Genomic DNA, 23851 nt, shown 5'->3' on the forward strand with positions numbered 1-23851 from the left:
AAAACATTTTATTTGTATGGGCTAGTGGAAGAAAGGCAGTCTCCATTGCACATTTTGAATGGGAATGCATGGAAAAGACATTATAGATTGATCAACTCATTTACATCGTTCCTCCAATGGAGTCATGTAGCAACTGCATCTCTTCTTCCCTCATAAAAATTCCAAGCAGGGGGAAAAAAGCAGATGCGGAGCGTTTGCTTTGTGTTTGTAGACCAAGCTTCATTGCTTGAAGATTTATGACTGAATGAACTCCCACGAGGAATAGAACAAATCCTGTTTCCTGACCATTTAAACTCTCAGCTTTCCTTGCGCAGCGCTTTTTCAATCTTGTGTTTAACTTGTTGACCAATCTATTTGAACTGCCAATGCGTTTCAATGCCATAGACTGCAAAAGATGTCGCTGCAAGCATTATAGTTGGTCATAAGTGCTTCTCCCTCAAGCGCTAATGTTTACCCAACTGCTCTAGCTACTTCCTGAATTGGGTAAAAATTGTTCCATGCAGCCATGGCCGTGCTTCCTCAGGGTAGCTGTCATTCCTCACACACGATGTGGTGCCTACGAGTCGACATAAAACAGGAAGTGGGCCGAGAAGGCCAGGAAATGAGTCTGTAGGGACGAGACGTTTCTCAGGCCCAGCATTTTTTTTTGTATTCAACTGACGACAAATAAATGACCCCATGTGCCAAGCCCCTAGAAAAGTTGCACGGTTACAAAGTAGTAATGTTGAAAGTGACCGTGTGAGATTTTTTACTAGAAAAGTTTTCTTGCAGCCCTGGGATAATGCATCATAAGACACACTGATTTTTTTTTTTTTTTTTTTAGAAGTGCACGATCTTGCAAGTGAAAATTCAAGGGAAAAAAATCCTTGAATTTTGAATCTCACTTCCAAGATCGTGCACTTCTAGAGTGGCCTTCCATTGGTTTAGATCAGGGGTAGGGAACCTATGGCTCGGGAGCCACATGTGGCTCTTTTAATGAGTGCATCTGGCTCTTTGCTAACCTGTCAGCTAAAATATTGAAATCGCTGGTGACAGAACTAAGATATTACATCTAGAACATTTTTTTTGTAGTAGACTCTTCTGGAATGCATCCTGATTGATTAGCAATAGTATAAGAATATTTTTAAAAATAATCATTATTTTTCCACTTTAAAAGTGGTGAAATTCCAAAAAAATAGAAAAGGCACTCCTTTACATGTATGTATTTTGACTTTTAAATTTGTTGTATGGCTCAGAAGGAATAACATTGGAAAATATGTTTTTTTTTTGTGTGTCTCTTCGTCGAAAAGGTTCCCGACCCCTGGTTCAGATGAACTTGAGCGACCCGACTTTGCAAACGAAGGCTTTTAATGAGCAGTAAACTTTACCGTTTGTTTAAAGAGCGTGCTGACTGGCAAGTTAATTGGCCAATGAGGAATTAGAGGTTTCCCATCTTCGACCGATCACAGTGGACTGAGCTTTGAAGTGCCCTAATGGTGTACATGGTCCTTTTAACCATGGGGGCCTTTTCTCTATTAAGGATGTCAATGGAGTTTGGCTAGGGCAGTGTGACCCGTTTGCTTTAATGAGAGCTACCCAGGGCACGTGCACCCCGCTGTTACTGTTTATATTACTTACCAGCTTGAGTACTTTGTCTTTTACGTTATGGACCGCTAGGTCATGTCAAAGCAGCCTCATTGTAATGGCGAAGAAGAAAAATAACTCATTGCATAGTTTGAAAGTATTAGGGGAGAGCAGGGTTTGCTGTCTCGTGGTTGGTTGTCATTCTTGCTATTAATCCACCACAAGATAGCAGCGTTACCCAAAGTTTAAGTTGTGCCCAGAAAAAATAATAATAATTTTTAGAAGATAGTAGCTCCTTTGCATTTTAAGGGAGGAATAACATCAGGCTGTTTGAAATTTTATTACATTGTCACTTCACTCCATCATATGAAAAACAAGTTCTGTACAAAGGTCCATGGTTGTCATGGTGATAATATGGATGGGTGGCTTATTAAACTCTGCAACATTATTCAACTTATGTCGCAGTGGAAGTATAAACATACAATTCTCCAAATTGGAAGTGCAATAAGTTATTGCGATGGCACATTTATATAAGGTCACTACCATAAGTAAAAATACTTGGTTGTTATACAAAAAGCAGCTTAAAGCCATTAGTAAATTAGAAAGCAGTTTAAAAGCCCAAAGCACAATTCCTTTTGAAAACATTTCGAACACGCTATGTATTTTTGACAATATTTAACACTAGAATGGTTTGGCTGTTGGACGTCCATTACACCGAGGAACATTTTGTGGGAAAAAAAAACACCATTCTGTTGAGTTCAATTTTATGCTGATTAAAACTTAAATTGGCACGCTAATCCAAAATTGCAGGTATTTTTTTCTATCACGTCATTTTTTGTTTTTGTTGTTTTTACTATATAGTACATTCATCTTCTATACTATGTATTCTTGCAGCCTATCTGACTTGGAGCAAAAGACAAACTACAGCCAAGACTGGTCACCAATCAGCCAGAAGGCACATTGAAGGTGGCTTCAATTACTGAATGATGTTTTGGAAATAATATTGTAAAATAAACATTGCCGTCACAAGCAAATGTGCTTCAGAGGGATGCACCAAAATTAACATTTTTAGAAAACAGATTATTATGATTAACAATCTTTTTAAAAGTATATTTATGTAAAGAAAACTATCATTGAGACAATTATTCACACTTTTTAACATGAATATATTCCTAACACTTAGAATAACATTTTTTTTATTTGGTACTGACATGAAAAAACACACAAACATAAATAAACCCGCCATAGTTAAAAAAAGGCATGTTTAATAATAATGTGCGATTGATTTACAAGCGCCCTCTTTCTAATTTAATGTGCCTATTTGTATTATATATTTTGGTATTCTGTAGGTTTCATTTGGCTTTTTTCTTGCGCTCCCACATTTGCCTTTACGGTTTTTGACGTAACGTCACAGGTGGGCGGGCTTTATTGGAAGTGCCTCATTGGTCAAGGAGACAACGAAAATAATTACGGGTCACCTGTTTGCCTTACTATACATCTGCAATCTTCGGTTTTGTGGACAGATGATTCACTTCATTAAACTGTGAGTATAAATGTAGCTTTTTATTCTACAGGCAGACGATATTGTGTTAAATAACAGTAAACGATAAAGTTGGAGATTGATAGCAAAAAAGGTTGCAGATGAATGTCATGGATGCTCCTCCACTGTATGTGCAAACTAATAGCTACTTTTTGCTTGTGCCAAAGCAATGATAGGAAACCTTCATTTTAGTGATGAAATTGTTTTGGATCACATTTAAGAAGATCTTGCTTGTTAAATTATTGGTTGATCTCCAATGTTAAGTACAGTATTGATCATATTGTATACGGATGAGGAACCTGTAGTTGAAAAAATTGACGTGAGAGAAAAAAAATACAAGATCAGTATTCAATTTTGCATCCAAAAATGAGTTGAAAACGGCTGTTTTAGCAAACTCAACAAAATTAGGTCCCCCAGTGTTTTTTTCCTTCATAATAAACATACAAGCAACATAATATATTTTGTTCACATTTGCTCAAAACGACATTTCAGTAGTACTGTCATGGAAATAGCTGCAGTCAGTCACACCCATTTTGTTGACATTTAAGAACTGAAAGTTCACTTTCGTTCTTTTAAAAAGTCAAATGTTTCATGGATTCATTTGATTAGTTTCAACCTTCAGAAACACTGCTTTAATGGATACTCTCCACGTTTCTGCGCTCCAGGACTAATGTCATAACGTTACAGAATCCTTCCACTGAACGCGTGTTCATCCAATGAATCCAATGTTGGATCCAATGAATTGGATTGGACGTCTATCACCGCCATTGGCAGTCAGTGGTTTAAATAGGGTTAATTCTGCTGACAATCGCAGTCACACTTATTTCCTTTGTGCTGCCCGTAGTAGTGTCTTCTATCTATGTTCAGTTTCTTCTTGTTTATTTGACCTGTGTTAGCACCAACGCTCTCAAAAAAAAAACCCTCACCACAGTCGGGGTCAGACTACGTCAGGAACTTCATGTGGCCCAAGAAATGGCGGCGCTATGCTCCTTGGCCTTCATTCGCAGCGCCGCTATGCTGGAAGATTTGCGATCCGGATCGACATTGAGGTCATAGCCGTTTAACCCTCCGACCATTCCGGCTCCACCGAAGAGACCGCCCATCTGTGCCTGTCCCATGTGGCTACTTCCCGGACTGGGCACACCTAGGAAGTCGGGGACCCCTCCGTGACTATGAGAGTGAGGGGGCATACAGGGTGGGACGCTATCACAAGGCACAACGCAACCTGGCACCGGAGAGGCGCCACTGCCGCCGCTGATCCACGGTGGATTTTGAATCTGAAATCGAAGAGGAGTAACCGATGAGATGAATGCACAGTGTAAAAAGATAGAGCTTCCCTGCAGCCGCTTTGGAAGCCATGAATATAAAAGTCAGACGCTGTCCAATCCATTCCTGATATTACTTGACAGTTTTTTTTTATTAACACATTTCCTGCCACTGACAATGATAGACATTCAATTCACCAAAACTGATTTAATGCCATGGACATCGAATCAATTTGGACTGGGAGGCATGGCACCAATCTTGAAATTATGGCCTCTCCCAGTGGTTTTGGATTGGATGTAATGACTTTTTAATAGTGATGTCCAGTTTACTTAAAATGTTGAATTTAAACCAAAGTCCTATTCATAATAATGAGTTGTTTTATTGACTTGAAACAGCAGGTCAAATTGGTTATCTTGAAATTTCAAGTTGAACTGACTTTTAAAAAAAAATAGATATTTATGTAGAGTACACCCCCTCCTCCAATTACCTGGGCGTAGTTTTCAGGCCGCGTTAGAAGGGGAAGCTCATAGGCCGTGGAGAAATGCGTTCGAACCTGTTGCATTTGACCAAAGCGCTCCCTCTTCCTCCACTTGGCTCTGCGGTTCTGGAACCACACCTGCAAAAAAAACAGCAATATTTTTTGTTGTAATTTAATGTGTACTGGGTACAGTTTGAATACAATGACGAATTAGACCATTTTTGGTAGGTTGAAAGTAGCAGCATTCCTTTAGTTTTTTGCGTTGCCAACATTGAAAAGCACAAACTTGACGGAGCCTTCAAAGACTTGATCTTGGTGTTCCCAAATCAACCATTTGTGTGATATTCATATCTTAATTGACCAATTTTGAGGCAATTTCTTGACACTCATTCTTACATTGGCCCCCATGTACCCTATCGTCATGTTTGAAGACAGTTTGCCTTGTTATCTACAAATAAAAATGAGCACAAAATTCCTTTAAATTATTCTTGATAATTATTGTGTATCAGGTTTGCAAAAGTTGAGATGTCTAAGATATAAATAGGGAAACTCATGCTTTATAGATTTAATCTTTAGGTCCATGTGGCGCATACTGTATCAATGACTTGTAATTTTATTCTTTTTTTTTTCTCCATAAAGAACGCTAACCAATCTCACATCCACATTCCACAGGTCAGCTGGCAAGAAAAGCCTTCCAAAGTTGTAAAGCGATATGGAAGGTTGTGACAACCCCCCAATGTCAAGGTGAGAGGTTGTTGCCCTTTGAATTAAATCATATGTTTGCAGGAGGGCTTGGGGTCCGTTTCATCCCTTGAGGTTTGGTAGGGCTCGGAGGTGGGGGTCTGTCATTGTTTGATGTTTACCACATTTTTTTTTTCCTTTTGGTTTGTTCTCTGTTTTCTCAAAACATTGCATTTGTATTTCTAAATAGATTTTTCAATACACAGGCTTCAGACGCGTCTTAAAATACTGTTGGATTAATGCTAACAAAACAGAAACATGTGAAAGACCATAAAAGTGACATAAGACATTTGATCATTAAAAAAAAAATGGTCTTAGCCCAAAGTGACATTCTACAAAGACAATATTTATTGGAGGGATTCCGATCATTTTACGTTTGCTATTACATAAGATCACCCTCTTGTTGGTGGAGTTATCCCAAACGTGACGAGCAACCGTGTTTCTGACGGGTCTGTTTTTTCTATTCCTCCCAAAATACAAATCTAATGGGTCGTGTGATTTTTGTCCTAATCCCACCTCGTGTGTCACCACCATTTCCGCCCTCTACAAAGTGCGTCCTTCTCCTCCCACCACCTCTCTTTTATGTCCAAGAAGTGGAGCAGGGATATTGGAAAGTGAGATGGGAGAATGTTCCAACTAGAGCTTGTTTTCATTTCATGTTTAATTTCCTGACGCCAAAGCCCGTGGCTTTCCGCGGCCAACCCCTCTGACCTCTAAGAGGCGTGTGGACCAAGGCGGCCCCTCACAAACACACGTGCATTTGCATACCGTGTCATTTTTTTTTTTTTTTTAAAGTCACTATCACTGGAAAAGTTTGAATGTTGTCAACTTGGGGAAAAAATTGCACCCCCCAACCCAGTCTTGGTTTCTGTGTTCTGAGTCATAAGCTGCTTTGTCTTTGAAAGGCGGAAAAAAAGAGGATGTGGGCCAAATAGTTTGGCAGAGAGATCATCCGTGGCGCAATTGTTATGAAGTCAGATGTGCCTGTCCCATGCCGCACCTTTAAAAGCCATACTTGTCGACAAGAACTTGCTGTGTTTTCTTAGTTTCAGTGTTGTAAGTGGTAATAATCCCAGTTAATATATATTTATATATATACTATACTATCTAGACTGTGGTTCATCAATCACTGTCAATGGCAGCCAATGAGTTAGCTTACTTGTTCAATGTCCAATCCATTAGAACTGTGAAGTCTTTAGGGATGTCCCAATGCACATTTTTTTGTCTTTCAATCCAATTTTTTCATGTTATATTATGCCACTATTGATTTTTTAAGAACCAAAAAATAAAATATGTAAATCCCAAATATTTGAAAATCAAGTCGTATAACTCCGTTTTACGGAATGATTATTTCTAAAAGTCAAAAGATTAACCCTAACAACGCAAATAAAATAATTGTGTTAACTTCTCCATTCTTGTCAATGATGAATTCTATTTCTCCATTAAAGTATCCTCGAGAAATGCCTTGTTTACAAATTTTATAAAATGCACTACCAACAATGGCTACATTTACATTACAAAATTTCCTTAATGCGATCAGCTTTATGATGATCAAATGTACAACTGTTTGAGAAGTTTGATTGCAGAAAGAAGAACCAAAAAAAAAAAAAAAAGAAACGACGGTAAAAGCTCTGTTCGAAGACCGCTCACACAGATTGGACATTTCAAATTTGGGCAGAAAATTGTCATCCGAGAACTGTTTAACTAAGCCCATATTTCCAAGACTGCCCTTTTGATTATTTTACGTTTTTCGGATGATCTTTGAAATGAATGTGGATTGCACCAATGGCAGCCTATGAGTTAATCCCAAAAGTTAGTTTTGTTGTCGCCGACACATCTGCAAGGGAGGTGACTCAAAGTGCTTTGGCGGCGTTACAGTAATAGCTGAAGACGTTGACAGCAAAAGGCAGCTTACAGAACCATTAAAGAGCTTTATTTATGCTGCACAGCCAGCAGGCAAAGAGAACGGGGGTCGGGGCCCGAGTGCACAAACTCCAAAAGCTTCTTTGAAGTTGTAGCCTTCCCACCTCATCTCTGTCATCCAGAACCAGTGCGATTGATAGGGCAGCTCAGCGTCCCCCCCCAAAGGCCAAGATGGTCGCATTTTTCGCTCACGCTGCGGGAAAGCCTCGAATAGCAGAAAAAAGCGCCAAACTGAACAAAGAACATCGCTTGAACAGAGGAAGATTCCGTGAGGCATATTATGGAGAAAACGTGTGTCGTATTGCAGCTGAAAAAGATTATTAAATGGCTTGGCAAGCTAGCCATGCCCTTCAGTATTCTAAAGTTGCATATCCCTGGACTTTGTCCTAACAGACTTTCTCTCGCAATTGTGGGATTTAGACTTGATTGCGTGCATGTTTAAGGTCTGTTTTGTAGGACTCCGGGTCAAACCTCACTGTGACTCAAAAGAGTAGGCTGTGTGCCTCTCAGTTGGGAAAGTTAATTATATTCATCTGGGGAAAAGATGGATCTGTGCGAACCAACATGACGTCCTTTTTGTTTTTTGTTTTTTTTTTTACTGTACCACCGCATGGACCAGACCGTCCCTGACTTTGTCTCAGACTGCACGTGGAAATTGAAAGTGGCATTTCAATTGCTTTTTATATCCTTCCCGAATAGTCCCAAGTCTTGGTCCCTCCCCGTGTCCCTCACCTCCTGCCTGCATAGTTTGGTAGGGAAGTAGTAGAAACATGGTTACACAAGGGATAAACCCTTGGCCCCTTGACCTTCGTCTGCTGCAGCGAATAAATGCAGAGAATATTCTCTTCTTCCTCTCCATCTCAATCCCATCTCCAGTTGGCTGGAAGGAAATGGAGATGGATGTGGACAAGAATTGACTTTTCTGTTGTCACACTATAAGTGAGGGCAGATATGTAAAATGAAATCAGGAAATGGGACCTGTAAAGAAGAGCTGGTGAATAGCATGTCAGACTACAGAAAAGAGCCGTTAGAATATAAAAAAAAGCATCTGCCTCCATCTTCTACAATTAATTTAAAAGTGATGAGCATGGAAAGGTTTTAAATGTTTTACAAGAAATGCACACCTCTTCCAGTTTGTATTGAACTTTTCTAAACGCATGTGTGAGCTGCCCACAGTTTGCATGGATAGACTCAGGCACTCCCGCAACCCTTGTGAGGATAAGTAGAAACGAATCAATGAAATAGCCTGTGTAACATTACCCACCCTAGTGTAGATAGAGCATGAAATGGCTTAAATATGTCACTGAAAAAATGGCTATTTGGTGCCAGTCCTCCCAATTCAGAAGGATTGACTGTCTTTTGCTGTAAATGACAACCAATGAGTCAATTAAAGGCAGTTCTTTTTTTGCATGTGATCTGCTCTCACCTGGACACGAGCTTCTGTCAGATCTGTTCTGAGTGCCAGCTGCTCGCGGGCATACACGTCTGGGTAGTGCGTCTTCTGGAAAACCTTTTCCAACTCCTCTAGCTGGTAGCTGGTGAACGTAGTTCGATTGCGCCTTTTCTTGCCTTTATTGCTCTCTGGCTCGTTTTTATCCAGGGGACTTGAAAGATCTGAGCCCGGACGCTCGCTCGAGCCCTTCATGCCAGTGTCCTTTAGATTTAGGTAGCTGCTTTCCATTCCGGGGGGGTCCACACTGGAAGGCAACTCGGATTCTGCCAGCTCGTTGTCCTTTCCTGCATGAAGAAATGGAAAGTTGAGATCAGTTTTAGTCTGTGCTGAGAAGATTATTTAGGGAATCAAATGGCTTGCAATGACCGGTTGCCTTGTTGAAAATGGAAGAGTAGCGTAACTATTTCTTTAGCAAAACATTTCATTGTGGCTTGCAGCCACGCAAGTCGCTGACCAATTAGCGCTGAAGAGAACCAGCGACAGTCAAAGAGCAATATGCTCTTTTAAATGTCTGTTGCTTTTGGTGAATGTAGCCGAGAGAGAAGAAAAAAAACAACAATCCCGTGACTAACAAGTCGGCAAGTGCATCTGCACACCATCACATCTTAGCATACACGCACAGTTGCGGCTACTTAATGCTTACATCACCTCGGTAATGTTTTATTTTGGGGTTCAAAGGCCTTGTCTGTGTATGCTGAATCTACACTTGTCTTGTACGTGTTTGAAAGGGTTGTCACGACGTATTGGGACGACCTGTGACACGAGCTTCCAGGAGGCCGCGCTCACGTCTCTCAATCAACGCGCTACGAAATCCGAGCCGGAGAAAAAAAAGGTCTCGCTTTGAGCTTTTTGTGTGCTCGTGGCCTCCCTCCATTTGCCTGATGTCGCCCGACATACTTTGGCCCTCACATGTAAACAACATTGTGTTTGTCACTTTCAATTTGGACAGCCCCCTTTTTATGGCAGACCCGCCTCTGTTTCTGTCAACACATGCCAGCTTTTTTTGTTGTTGTTTCCGTTTTGGAGACGAAGAAGGCTCTCCTTTCTTCCTCACATAAACAAACAAAAGTGTGGATAAATAAGCGCGTACGTATGACTTTGGTGGAGGGCCAGTCAAAATGCCGCTCTGTCAGTTTCTCTCTCTCTCTCTCTCTGCCACTGCTTTGCATTAGGAAAGGTTTTGCGTTCTTGAATGAATCGGAAATAAGTGGTCATCAATTTGGAAGATACATTAAATAAGTCAAAACGTTAGAAGCACTGCGACAAAGAAAATATCTTCTGAATTTTGAGAGTCAATACGTGGCCGATACCAACAAGACTGAGACTGACTATTTTGGGAATCTAGTTAGAGACCCGAAGGAAAATTCGAATGTGTGATTGTGTGTAACTTTACCGTTTTATTTTCTAAATCCTGTTATCGATAAAAGTAGTATTTTTGCACAATGTCAACAAGGGTGAACAACGCAAATACGTATCGATTGAAAAGGCATCTTCGGCGGTATCTGTGATTGTCTCAGAAGTATTTAAGTGAATATCATTGTGTTCTAGGAGCATTTTTGCAGAGGCACCATCAAAATATGCTTCCCTATAAATAGATGTCAATCTTGGTTTTGCAGTAACTTTGAGCCACTGCTTGATTCCATTTCAAATAATGATCAGCAGACATTTTTTTGCAGTTTTGTGTTTTGCGCACTTTTTCGCCTTCGCAACAAAAGCGCATCGTGAGGACTGTTAATATTTTGTGGTTCTGATGACTCTGTACGCCATATTTTCAATGTTGAGTAACTTGAGGGAATAGTTTGGTGGTGATGAAGTTGGGTGTGGGCCGTCTACAACATGCATGTTTGTTTTCATGAATTAATACTCTCTGGCAATGTGAAGTCAATAGCGGTCGCGCCAATCCACTGCGGTGTACTCACTCCGACTCCGTCTGAGACTAATGGAATAACGTGACTTGCCCAACTGGGGTTTCTGAACTGGCATCGGTGTGACCCACCTGTCGGAGCCTTTTACTGTCTCCAAGGACGCAGGCAGATGTTCTGATGTTACTGTTGTCTCCTGTGGCCCTGTCAAATGTTTTCATTCAACCACTGGGCCTGACTACACCATTCAGAAGTGGGTTTAATCCACTGGAAAGGGATGATGGTGCAATTGTGCCGTTGGGCCAGGCACATGCGTTAAAATGTGAGGCACAGCTGGTGCTACAGATGGCCATGGTTAAGTTTTATGCTCATCCCTACATACATCAAGTGCACCTTCAACATGTAGTTTGTACTCATCAATCTATTTTGTAGCATACGATTTGTGAGCAAGCACGAATTTAACCGGCCATTTTTTTTTTATTATTCTAGAAGATCACAAACTTTCATTTTGGCTGCCCACTGTTTAGTGTATGATAGAACCGTAGTGTCATTACAACCTATTAGATCACAAATAATCTTTTATTGAAAACCACCAGGAGGCAAATGGCACATTTTTGATCATGGACAAAATCATCTGGGAACACAAAAAGAAATGACATTACTTGGATTTTAAGTGTCAACATCTGGCTACCCCTATGAAACATTTGACGAGGCGCCACTGTCATGGCGGCATTTTCCTGGAACTCGGCGGAATCTTTTTACTCGCCCCGTATCACGCATCAATGTACACACATTGGACAAAGTTGACAATGCGCAGACCCGTTTGGTCGGCCGAGGTCACGTGTTTACTAGGGTCAGGCTTTTAATCGCTGCTGAAAACATCAAAGTGTAATTGAACTGGCTGTAAAGTAGCAAGGCACCCTCTCAGTTTTTATGGAGGGGATGGGGAGGGTCAAGTGAAACTAAATAAAAGAAACACTATAAATTAGTAACCTGGGGAAGGGTTAATGACCTTGTACTAACGAGGAAGGAGAATGCTCCTAAAATGTTGCTTCCCATCCTCTCGTCAAACTTTATGAGTCAAATATAAAAAAGTATTTGTTGCTTTTAGTGCCTATGAGTCCCTTTCTTAGGACTCTCTCCATAGAATTTTCACTCAAATGACAGCCAAACGTTTTTTTTTCTTCTCCCCACTCAAAAACACGTCATTCCGATTCTTATAACTTCTGATGGTTTGATTTGACCGTGTCATTGCAATACATTGAAATTGAATTTGACAAATGTAATCATCATTTGTTCTCCCCGATGAATGCTTGCACAAAAGCAAGCTCGTCAAAAAGGCCTCATTTGCTCAGATCAGGTCTGAGCATCAAAAATCACGTTGACTCCGACTCTTTCACAAGCCAAACCGCATCTACGGTAGAGTACACGACGAAAAATACTGCTCCGGTCCCCAAACTTGGACCAGAAACACGAAATGCCCTGCAAGGGAGCCCCGACAATATTTTGCCTATTGTTTCTTTCTTAAAGAAAGGCTCCCAGATGTTCCCGAAAAGAGAGATCTATGGCAGCAGCACACAAAGGAATGCTTCTATTCCATGGGAAACCTGAAATCTTTCTGTTTTGTATCAGCGACCGATAGACTCGACGCAGTCATTACCTCACCAGTATCCGAAGACTTTAGGCTTCAGCTGTCACTGTCTCGTATCAAAGGGTACAGAGAAATAGTTTCGGATTATCGTTGAAATGTGGTTAAGAATAAAGTTACACGTCTTCAGTACAAACGCTGATTTAAATATTTCAGTACAAAAAAAAAAATGGGCTGTCGCTGTTTGGAAATTCTCATGACAAGACGTGTATTTATAAAAGGGTGTAATCACCGAAATCCTCCCTCTTTTCACGTAGGGATTTTAGAAAAATGATAAAGACTGACTTTTTTTGGGGGGGGATTTGTAGTATTGGGAAACCATTTCAGGGCAGGATCACGGGTCATCGTTGAGCCACTAACATGGCCAAAATGTGGTAGTCATCACAGCGAATATCCATACATATCCCCTGACATCATTTCCCTCCAATTTCCCTCTCACCATCCACGTTGAAGACTATATTTTGACAGGATGCTTTTAAAGCGCTGCCAGAACCTCCTTGTGGTCTTGTTTTGCTCTCATGCATTGAGAAACATGTTTTACATATCACAGGATGCTCTAATTTCACACTGAGGTCAGAGCGCCTGTTTGAACTGAATGATGTGAACATGATATTACTGAGGAAAAGGCAAAAGGAGAATTGCTGCAATCACTATGTATATATGTTGTTGTTTTCCCGGATGTCTTCGTCTACATATTTTAGGGCTCCATCTACCCCCTCACCCCCTCTCCAAAAAATATCTACTTAGAACTACAATCCCTCCTGTTGTTGCCGTTCAGCTAAAATGACTACGCAAAATTTAAATACTACATCATTCCACAGTTGGACGATATTTGGGTGCCAAAAATCTTGAAAAATAAGTCTTTGTAATTTCATTCTGCATGTATTAGTATTTTTTTGTGGGTTGTTCAAGATTTGAAAATATCCACCAATTCGAAAATAACCCATAGAGCGTCTACAGCTTTTGTGATGGGGGAAAAAAAGAAATATTTAACTAGTACAATTCAATTGATGGAAATCTTGTCCTTTAATTGGGACTGTTAAAAAAAAAGAAAGGGCGTATATGTGGTGACTCATATTTTAAAACCCTTTTTGTCTTTGGTGATAAACTTGTGTTCATAAATAAACAATCACATTTAAACTGCATAAGCACACATCCGAAGGGCATCTGATTGGTCCAAGCTCAAATCTATTACTATTGATACAGATTAGGGTACTTTTTTCATATGGACTATCTTGTACTCTTTTTTTTAACTGGCATTTTGTTGTGCACACATTTTATGATATAGACATCCCTTATTTTCATAGGATAATGTTTACCACAGTACACTAATTCAAGATTACAACCTTTTAAGTTGAAGTATTTTTTAGGGACCTCCTTATAGTTCAACTACCACAACAAGTATTTTTTTGTTTCTAGGCTTCACCGTTATTGTCAAAAGAAAATGGCACTGACAAATATATACATCAGTCGCACTGAAATCGTTACTTTATAATTATACTAACAGATCATACAAAAATAATTGACTCCTTAGATCACAGTCTTGGGCCTATTAAGAGTTGTCCTGGCGGGTAAAATCTTTAATGAACCCCAACTCTAATGCCTGAACTGATTCATTATTGACACTGTCAAAGTTTACAATTATTTATAGCTGTTCTACTTTATATTGTGTTGCCTTTCATACTAGGAAAAAAAGAAATTCAAGCTTTAACCCACATACGATTGAATACTTACTTCCCTGCTTTTCTGGATTAAACTATCCATGCAGGCACAGCTGATTAGTTTGCCTATAAATGCATAGAATATTTTCTCTAATTTCTCTTTGTCCATTTGTGACACTTGGCTTGTTTTTTAAGATATTGTGTAGAAAGAGTAACGTAAATCCGTCCTACTTAGTCAACGCTCTACTGACACATCCAGAAATATCCAATATTTCTGTAGTTTTGCCAATCTTTACCCGTATAATATCATGATTTAGGAGTGTTTTATTGATATTGTCAAAACCTCGTTAGTTCAGGCATGAACTGGAAGCAAGTGCCAATTTCCAATCTCCACATGCAGTCATATTTCCAGAATGACTGTGAAAAGCGAATAGCCCACAACAGCCTGGTTGCCATGTAAACAACTTTGCAGTTAAGCGCCAAAGTTGGCATACACGACGCTGCCTGTATATCACATAATTTTTTTTTGACACGTTGAAGTGGATTCACTATCAACTTGAGCAATATATCTTTGGTGTTGGGCCACACATAAGAACCCGCTGACGCCTGAGGCTTTGACTAGACCCCAAAAGTGTCCTCCTCCTCCTCCTCCTCCTTCCCGCAGCCACAGTGCCTTCATCTGGCTGCAACATTTTCGGAGCCTCTTCTTTTTGGACGCTCGTTGGATTTAATGATCGCGTTCAATCGTTCTGTCTTTGCGCTTGCCAGATCAGATCACTAAAGTACAACACAAGCTTGGCGACACACTCCCCACACTAAAAAAAAAATATAGATGACTTTGCACTTTAGCATTTTTTTTTCTCCCCACCCAAGTGAGCCACTTGACTTTTATTTATATAGCCAGCTACAAACTATGCTGTATAGATCCCTTCTACATTTTCTGCAAATTAATTTTAGCAAATAAGCATGTTAAGAAAGTTTCTGTTTGGTTCAAATGCCTGCATTGTGAGCCATGATAACAGGTTTCCTGTAATGTGATATACTTTTTGTAAACAAAAAAAAATAGCAGTCTGTATATAGAGCTGGATTGACATGTGCACCGATATCTTTTTTTTTGGGGGGGGGGGTGTTAATCCTTTTGGAGGCTTTAAATATTCTCGCAGAATATAGATAAAAATATACACGATTGTTATCTATCTTTTTTTTTACTTGGAACACAGTTGCTACTCCTAAAAAATTACAATTTTTAAATAGTGAACAGACTCCATGTAAATATTTCCAACATCAATTTCATTATATAAATACTTGAAAAGGTCACTTTTTTGCCTAAAAAAATTCTAAAGTTCAGCATAATGCAAAGTAATGTAATGTATATCAAAAATATGACAAATTATTCAAATGTTCAACCATTTAGGGACTCTCTGTAGTCTTTATATGTATGTTTCTCTTTGTCAGTTTTGTTTTTTAGCTTTCACTTCCAATTGGGCCTATGGTATTCATAATTTAACCCTTTATAGGGCACTCAATCAACTCATTGGTTGCCATTGACAGTGCTAGACGTCTAATAAATATTTACCGACAGAAAATGAGACCTCACAGTCAAAATGGACAATTGGACATCTAGCACTGTAAAAAAAAAAACACTTAAACATTAACAGTTTAAATGAATTGTACATTTATCCTTGCCAACGACAGACAATATCCTTTTATTTAGAAGGGAAAAAAACTTATTCTGTATTAATGACCAAAAAGAGAAAACAAATGTTTCACATTTATTCAAAGGTATATTTTAAAAATGAACATTTTTAAAAAGGTTATTTGTTACTATTGCTTTAAATTAGGGTCTCAATTTTAGTGTTCAAAGCGGCTTAAACCAGAATGAGTTTCAGTTTTTGTTCATTTTGATTTCGTTTTATTCCGATTTGATTCATTTTCAATTTGATTTAACTCAAATATTTCGCTTTATTTATTCATTTTCTTTATTCACTCAATAAATCACCCCATAAATATCTCCAGTGCATGCATGTCACTTTTTTTTGGCTTTGTAAACATATAAAATGAGGACATAGTACCCCTATTTTTTTTGTTTTTGTTTTGCTTTTTGAAAATAGTTTCCCTACATGGTCTATAAATATCAATATATATATATATTGTCTGATGATGGCATAGACCCTTTGGAGATGCCACTCACCGTAGAGAATGCCGTTATGCCCCCCGTCCGAGTGCAACTTGCCGCCCTCAGGGGGGGTCTTGCAGGTGGGCCTGTGCATGAAGAGCTGGTACTTGTGGAAGTGGCCCTCTCCCTCCGTGCCGTCCTGTAACGAGGGACACTCGTTGTGGAAAGGACTCCGAGACTTCTCCCCGTAGGCCGGGGCTTTGCTGGCCCCGAACGTCGTCGGGTTGAATTTGACTTCGCCGGGGCCGAAAGTCCTGAATGGGTTGGCCTGGTGCTCCCTGCCTTGAGAGGCGGACGAATTGTAATACGAATCCATGGAGGTCATGTCGCAGTATGAGACGCACGTATCGGCGTTCATACCTAGCCCCAAAAAAATGTATTGGAAAAGAAATAAATAACAGGAGAGCGAAAAAGAAAAAAAAACACAGGCAAAGTCCACGCCGCTGCCCTTCTCGCCCACCCTTCTAAACGGCTCTCCCCAAACTTCCACACTGACGCGCTCTGGCTCGCTCCAAGTGTCGCATCTGGGACTGTTTTAGAGAAGAAGGAGGGGAAAATAGAAGAAATGCTGAAAGCCCCTCTGTGTGAAGGAGATGCCTCGTTATAGCAAGACCACCGCGCAGAACTGCGCTGACCTTCAAGCCTCAAGCACGCACTCGTAGTAGGGCCGCTCGGCTCAGGCTTATTATGCACAGATGGGAGGTCAAAAGCAAGGAAAGGGGTGGAGGGGGCTGCACGGGGGCAACATTTTCTTCTTCTTCACTCTCTTTTTTTTTTATTGCTGGTAAACACGTAAGAAACCAATCACATGACATTAATGCCATTAGGAGATGAATGGAGCGACTTTAATTGTGTGCGCCGAATCAGACTTCTTGTTGATCGCTGCTGTTTTTGGGCTTTACGTTCGGACTCGGAACAGATTCAATTACAGGATGGAGAGCGTTTATTTTCACTCTAAAGTCAACAATGGCTTCGATGCCTTTTGTTTGACCATTTTTTTATGAACCTTTTTAAGGCAAGTGACTTTTTCCATATTTGAGTAAATAAGTGAATAACGCTCTGGCTTACATGGATGTCACTTTTTGGGTCACGATAATCAGATTTTGTGTATAAATGACTCAAAATGATGCCACATCTCAATTATTATCAGATATTGTTTTAAGCATTCGTTATTTTTTCATTCATTTAAACTAGGAGCACTAGCTGTGAATGTTAATCTTTTACAGCCAATGCAATCCATTTTGTACACATCCCACCCCTCGGTGTATTTTGGGGATGAGTGATAGTCTAAATATTAAATTATATTGCTCGTTGAAATGTTTAGCTCGTCAAAAGCAAGTAGGCTCCATCCAGCCTTTGCCAAATTGAACAATTTCCTATTTTTTTCTGAAAGTCAGACAAAGTGATGACTTGTGTCAACAAACATTAAAATAATTCAGACCTATTTTTTTTCAGAACACTTTCCAAGAAAGTTGAGGTTGGACACCCCCCCCCCCCCTTTATCTTTTGCAGATAGGGCTCATCATAAAATGAAATTTTATGAATCCTACGGTCAGTTTAAAAGACTAAATAGTCATCGTCAGAAGTTGTCCTTTAATAATCATTTCAGTTTGAATATGCCTATTTAAGAGACATTTGGATGATTATTTTGGCAGTTAACTTTGCAGTTTTTTTCCTTTTTCTATTATCTTCAAAACATTTTTTTCTATATTGTCTTTGGTGTGCATTAATAGTGCGTTATTTCATTTTGAATAGGAGGACATTTTAGATTCCACGCTTTGGATTTAGAATAATTCACATGCCAAAATACTAAAATGTGCAGTTTTTGAGTAAATACCTGTCCTGAAACCCAGTCTTAAAAAACAACAACCACTTCCCAAGAAAATAATGTTTGAAAAATAGTTTTAAAAATACTGAATAAGTGTGTATTGCATTTTTCTCTTTTCTTTTTAGTATGTGTGTAAAATAGGTAGAAGTGCTATGACATCAGAGGTTTTCACAGGTAACCAAATTCTTGTAGGAGTGACAGCTGGGTCTCTACTGGCCTGCAATCCAGTGGTCTTAACCGTAAACAGTCGTGTGCTTGGGGCTGCCTGCTTGCTGTCATAGATAGGCATCGCCGCCCCTTTCCTAGCATTTTCTCTAAAAGGTTTTCGCTAGATGGTCCCTTGGCTCTTTAACCTCTAGCAGGAACCAAGTCCAGTTTGAACCCCTCCCAACATAAACTCCCCATAGAAGTAGTAACACGATGAGGCAGCTGGGTTAAAAAAAAAAAAAAAAAAGGTTTGAAACTTGCAGAAAAGTGACACAAAACTGGAGCTGCGCTCAAATCTATTCATGTACCTCGAGGTTAAAATTTGTAGCAATCATCTTAAAATAGGATTTGCGAATCAGTCACCGATGATTGGAATTCTTCATTTGGACTTCCATGAATTTGTAGAGGCGCTGTTGATTTGTTGTCATTTCTTTTGACATTGACACCATTTCTTAGTACTGTAACAACTGCATGAAACTATTTGTCATTTGAGAAAAAAAGAGAAGTACAATTGAGCAATTATTATATTGTTCTATTGTTACTATTCATTTGATTGTACTTTTTAATTATTTCTTTTAAATACTTTTTAATTATTTCTTTTAAATACTTTTTAATTATTTCTTTTAAATACTTTTTAATTATTTCTTTTAAATACTTTTTAATTATTTCTTTTAAATACTTTTTAATTATTTCTTTTAAATACTTTTAAATTCATAATTTAATACGACTTTGAGAAAAAAATTATTAATGAAATCAAAATGAATAGAAACAGAATATATGCTGGTTACTATCCCAAGTAACACCCATTTTCTTCTTCTTCTTCTAATATTAGACTCATTGCATGGCATTGATAGTAATAGGTCTCCAATATATAATTAAATAAACACATCTCTGACAATTTTGATCAATGTTTTGCATTTCCATAGATTCTTGCTTAGCCTGTCTATATCATGATCAAAATTCCTTCATCATTTACCCTTTTTTTACATTACAAACACCCTATGCATCTGATTTGTGAGTTCATCAATAACCGGATGTGTCCCCAACGCCACACCCCAAATGTGTACGGCGTTGTACGTATAGCTTCAAATTGGTTTCACATGAGACAAATGCTCACCGCATCAGCAGATTCTCTGATCAAATTAAGCAGAGATGAAAAAAGAGGGGGAAAAAGAGGCAGTGGTTGTACTGATGTATAATTCAATAACAGCAAACCAAAAAGATAGACAGAAGAGATGCTGTGTTGCCTTCATGTACTTCTAAGTTTAACGAGTAGGCTTTTTTAACTCGAGATCAATCCATCATCATAATGTCAAAATGGGATAGCCATTTGTATCTTGGAAGGGGCCGAATCAATTAGTCACTGCATCCCAGGGTCTTCCGGGCTAGGAAATGAACCCTCATGAGTAACACAATGTTGACAAAATATCGCTTTATTTCGGCTTGCCAAAGTCATCGATTTTATAGTCGATTTGTTAATGAATGTTTTTTTTTCATTTTCCATACGACTTATCCTCAAAAGGGTCGCTGGGGGTGCTGTAGGCTATTCCATCCAACTATGGACACCAGGTGGTGGACACGCTGAATTGTTGGCTAGCCAATCACAGGGCACAGCTATTCATACCTAGGGGCAATTTATAGTGCTTAACCAGCCTAACTTTATGTATTCATATTAAAACTGCTGTTAGCTTTGAATATGTTATTACATCCATTTATATAAAGGATATTTGTCATTTTTTTAATAATATAAATATACAGAAAGTGAGCAATTATGGTTACATTTAAATGACTCATTGATAAAGTAGTACTTTGAGGCATAATGAAATAAAGTTCAGAAATATTTGCAATTTTTGAGTTTTGAAGGATAATTTCTTACATCGACTTCTGTCTTTCTTTTGTTATTATTCACTTTCACTAAAAATTGGCTAGTTTTGTCAAACATGTATTTATTTTTTATTCTTATCTCTGTAAATAATGAACTCTGTGTCCCTGTACTAACATAAATGTAAACTTATTTATTAGATTTAAGAATACAATACAATTGGTAGCTATTAAGAGGCATGTATCAGGGCAAATGAAATCATAAAAAAAAATCTCACAAAGACCCACTACAATAAAACGGACCACTAACAATAGATCAAACGATTGACATTCGGTGGCTAAAATGTGGAATATATTTTATCACTGGGCCATGTTAACATATTCATGGAGGCGTCCCGTACTAATAATGTCAAAACTGAAACAGCACTCATGATTATTTTAATGCAGGACATATGGACGACTTCAGAGGACGAGCAAGTTGTGGACACATGCTGCAAATATTACACAAACACACACACACACACACACACACACACACACACACACACACACAGCAATAATGCCATCCACTAAAGTAGGAACATGTTCAGTGTTGTGATATTGAGGACTATCAGATCACAGCAAGGCCTCTCCAAAATGAACAAAGGATAATTACAATAATGAATCTTCTTTTTTTAGGGGTCAATTCTGTGTAAAGTAATTGCAGGGCAAAATGACGCCTTGCACTAAACATTCTAAAAGTATCACGCTCAAGTCCTGCAATTTTAGATTTAAGCTTAACTCTGATGGTCCATAATCCAGATGTGCTCATTGTAGGTCATTGCATAAACCAGTTAGAATTGATTTTACTCCCATGATGCATCATTTGTATTCCCATGATGCTCCAATTTTCTATATTTTCACTTCAGTGCTTTGCGCCCGCTTATGAAATTTTCTTTAGACAGATGTTACGTGTAAAATTGTGCATGGCTTCAAGCTACTGCCGTTGTTATGGCCACTCTCGCAGTTTATAATGACGCAGTATCACAGCCTCCCCAACCCTCGCCGCTAAAAAAACACAAAACCAAAACTAATGGAGCATGCTCGACCGTGACAATAAACTTTGACTTGCTGAAAAATCTTTTCAATGTCACAAAATCTGTAACGAAAACAGACATACTCTAACCAGGGTGTTAATAGATTTTTGCATTTTGATGAAATATGAATTTAAAAAAAAATCTGCCTTTTATATTTAATGACTTTCAACATCTTAGAACGTGAACCTAATCTATGTTAAATGTGACAAGTCTTAACCTTTTCTGATGATTTCCTCAAATACAACATCTAAACAAATATCAGCCAATGGCAGCCTCAAGGTCTTTCAAGGTAAAGACGTAGCCTCTTTATTTTTTGTTTGCAAGTTTCTTTGATCAGCCTGTTTGATACAGTTTTAGCCAATGTTTTTATTGTAACAGAGAACCATGTGTATGTTGACCTAACTTGATCTTCCCACCACAGTGTCTGGACCGGGCCCGGCATTGCGCACATAGATGCGGGGACAAAGCAAAACAGACGCGTCCGAGGGAACGTGTCTGTCGATCCGAGGTTCGGATCAGCCACGTAGGGCTCAAGGAGGACTCCTATCTAGATGGGGAAAGAGCCACATTCCCTTGAAATGAGCTTCTCTGGGATGAAAGCCTTGTGTGAGCTCCTCGGATGACCCACGACCCTGTCTGTATTTGTGCAAGGGGGGGCGGGGGCCATGATCCGGGGCTCTGTGCCTGCCTGCCAGGAACCTGAGGACTCGGGTTGGGTGGTGAGATGAGCCTGCCGTTCTGCCCTCTGGTGTTTTGCTTTGGTCGCAAAGAGAGACCCTCACTGTCACAGCATTAACTCTCACCCCGAGAGATTCAGAGGTGGCCCCACGGGAGGGCTGGGGCGTCTGAACACTGAGCTATCCCGTGACCCACTTTGTAATCTGATGGAAGTGTTTTTCATCCAAAACACAGTTTGAGGTTTTAATATTGACGGCAAATCACAAGGATCTCTGGCAAACCACCCATGTTTTGGGCCTCCACTTGTACTTGTGAGTGAACTGGAGGGTCCAGTTAAGAGAAGACGTAATCGGGAACCTGTTGGCCGCTTTTAGACTTTGGCCCGTTGACATTGTTGATGTCCAACAGTGTCTTTGGGCCTAGAATCAGGCCATATCACCTTCTTTCCGTGTAGGATCGCGAATTCCTTAGCGTGAACTGGTAACATTTTTCGATTGGATCAAAATGCACTTGGGCGCTAACCTCTGCCCTAACCCTCGGGCTTCACAGGATGTCAGCATCAGTCCCAAACATGCGGCCAATGACAAACAAACACACATGCCCCGAATTCCACTTTCACTTGAAACAGTGGGCTGACCCCGTTTTCCCCTCTGTTCAGGTTACCCCTACCTACTAGACCCTCGGGCCAGAGTTAATCCAATAGAGTGTCCCTTTAAAGGAGGTTGAACAGGAAGACACTGGGGTTGACTGCTGACTAACCCGAACCCCCAAGAAACAGAAGCATCCTCGCCATCATCATGTGAGGTATGTTGTAGAACTACATAGGAACATGAATTTACAGCTATTTTAAGATCAAAATCGGAAAAAAAAAATCTAAGAGCTCTTGTTTATCACCACTGTCACATTTAATCAAATATATGAGGACCTCAATTGACTGGTTTAGACAGATTTGAGCAACATACTTTATCTTCAAGGCATTTGTTCATCTATTATATTATACTATTAAAAAAAGAGGGATTTTCTTCAAAAACAGCTTTTTTGGAGCTGGGATGTATTTATTTTGCTATTTGTTTATCTTTAGCTTCGATTACCGGATCTCCAACCCATTTTAACTGGGATCCAACGATCGTTTTCAATGCCCAATTACAATGGATTGGATGGCTATTTTTGTCCATAGCTGTTTTCAAATGTCCCAATTTCCCAATTTTACTACTAGGGGCAATTTAGAGTGTCCAATCAGCCTGCCATGCATATTTTTGGAATGAGAGATTAAACCAGGGTACCCAGACGAAACCCACACAGGCCCGGGGAGAACATGCAAACTCCTCCCGGGTGGATGTGACCTGGATTTGAACCCAGGACCCCAGCTTTACGAGGCTGACCCGCTATCCACTGGGACATACTCAACATAACGACACAAAATGAGTTCTTGTTTGCTCCCCAATCCCAAAGCTACTTAAAATGGAAAATAACGGCCATCAACGTAAACCCTTTTCTAGAATGAAGCTATATTTCCCTGCTTTTTGTTCAACTTGGAACTTTGGCAGGGCTGCATTTGGATTGGTCACATGGCCCAGGCGCATCCCGGCCTTCCAGGTACTCACCAAGCAGAGAGACAAGGTTCCTTCGGACAGAGCAACAGTACCGTACTCATGGTCTTAATTGTTAGGAATGTTCTGAATGAGACAAGAAAGACGTCTTTTCACATGGTCTCGCTAATCAGAGCCGTACAGTCTGCACTTAAATTTGGGAGGACACTTGTTGAACAACTGCCTTGTCCTCCTTCAAATGGTTGCCGAGACTTCTCGCGCCGCTGCCAAACCACCACCGGGGAATGACGCTTCGCTACCTCGTCATTGTCCCCGTGACACTTGTTTTCCATTATTTTCACCGTTTGATTTGATCTCTTTTAAAAAGTTACAAATGTCCT

At 39.7% G+C, this 23851-nt stretch overlaps 1 protein-coding gene and 1 long non-coding RNA gene across 2 annotated transcripts; one reads left to right on the forward strand and one right to left on the reverse strand.

Annotated features, from left to right (window-relative positions):
• Window positions 1–1919: 1919 nt before the first annotated feature.
• On the reverse strand, window positions 1920–16961 carry LOC144181196 (homeobox protein aristaless-like 4). The gene is made up of 4 exons (XM_077709561.1): window positions 16327–16961; window positions 8938–9248; window positions 4857–4985; window positions 1920–4380 (listed from the first exon to the last, which is right to left on the reverse strand). The coding sequence occupies exons 1-4, from the start codon at window positions 16667–16669 to the stop codon at window positions 4060–4062; spliced, it is 1104 nt and encodes a 367-aa protein (XP_077565687.1). The 5' UTR covers window positions 16670–16961; the 3' UTR covers window positions 1920–4059.
• Window positions 2755–22714, forward strand: LOC144181202 (uncharacterized). Its single transcript, XR_013324631.1, has 3 exons — window positions 2755–3106; window positions 5520–5591; window positions 22580–22714. It is a non-coding gene; the product is annotated as an uncharacterized LOC144181202 (long non-coding RNA).
• The last annotated feature ends 1137 nt before the right edge of the window (window positions 22715–23851 follow it).

The sequence above is a fragment of the Stigmatopora nigra genome, chromosome 2 (assembly GCF_051989575.1).
Source record: "Stigmatopora nigra isolate UIUO_SnigA chromosome 2, RoL_Snig_1.1, whole genome shotgun sequence".
NCBI classification, from domain to species: domain Eukaryota; kingdom Metazoa; phylum Chordata; class Actinopteri; order Syngnathiformes; family Syngnathidae; genus Stigmatopora; species Stigmatopora nigra.

What these genes read in the sequence shown, in the direction of transcription:
- LOC144181196 (XM_077709561.1), bottom strand. Translation starts at nt 16,669, where the DNA reads ATGAACGCCGATACGTGCGTCTCATACTGCGACATGACCTCCATGGAT. An exon ending in TGACAGAAGCTCGTGTCCAG is followed by an intron (nt 4,986 to 8,937) that starts GTGAGAGCAGAT and finishes TTTTTTTTGCAG; the next exon opens with GTGTGGTTCCAGAACCGCAG. An exon ending in GGCCTGAAAACTACGCCCAG is followed by an intron (nt 4,381 to 4,856) that starts GTAATTGGAGGA and finishes CTTCGATTTCAG; the next exon opens with ATTCAAAATCCACCGTGGAT.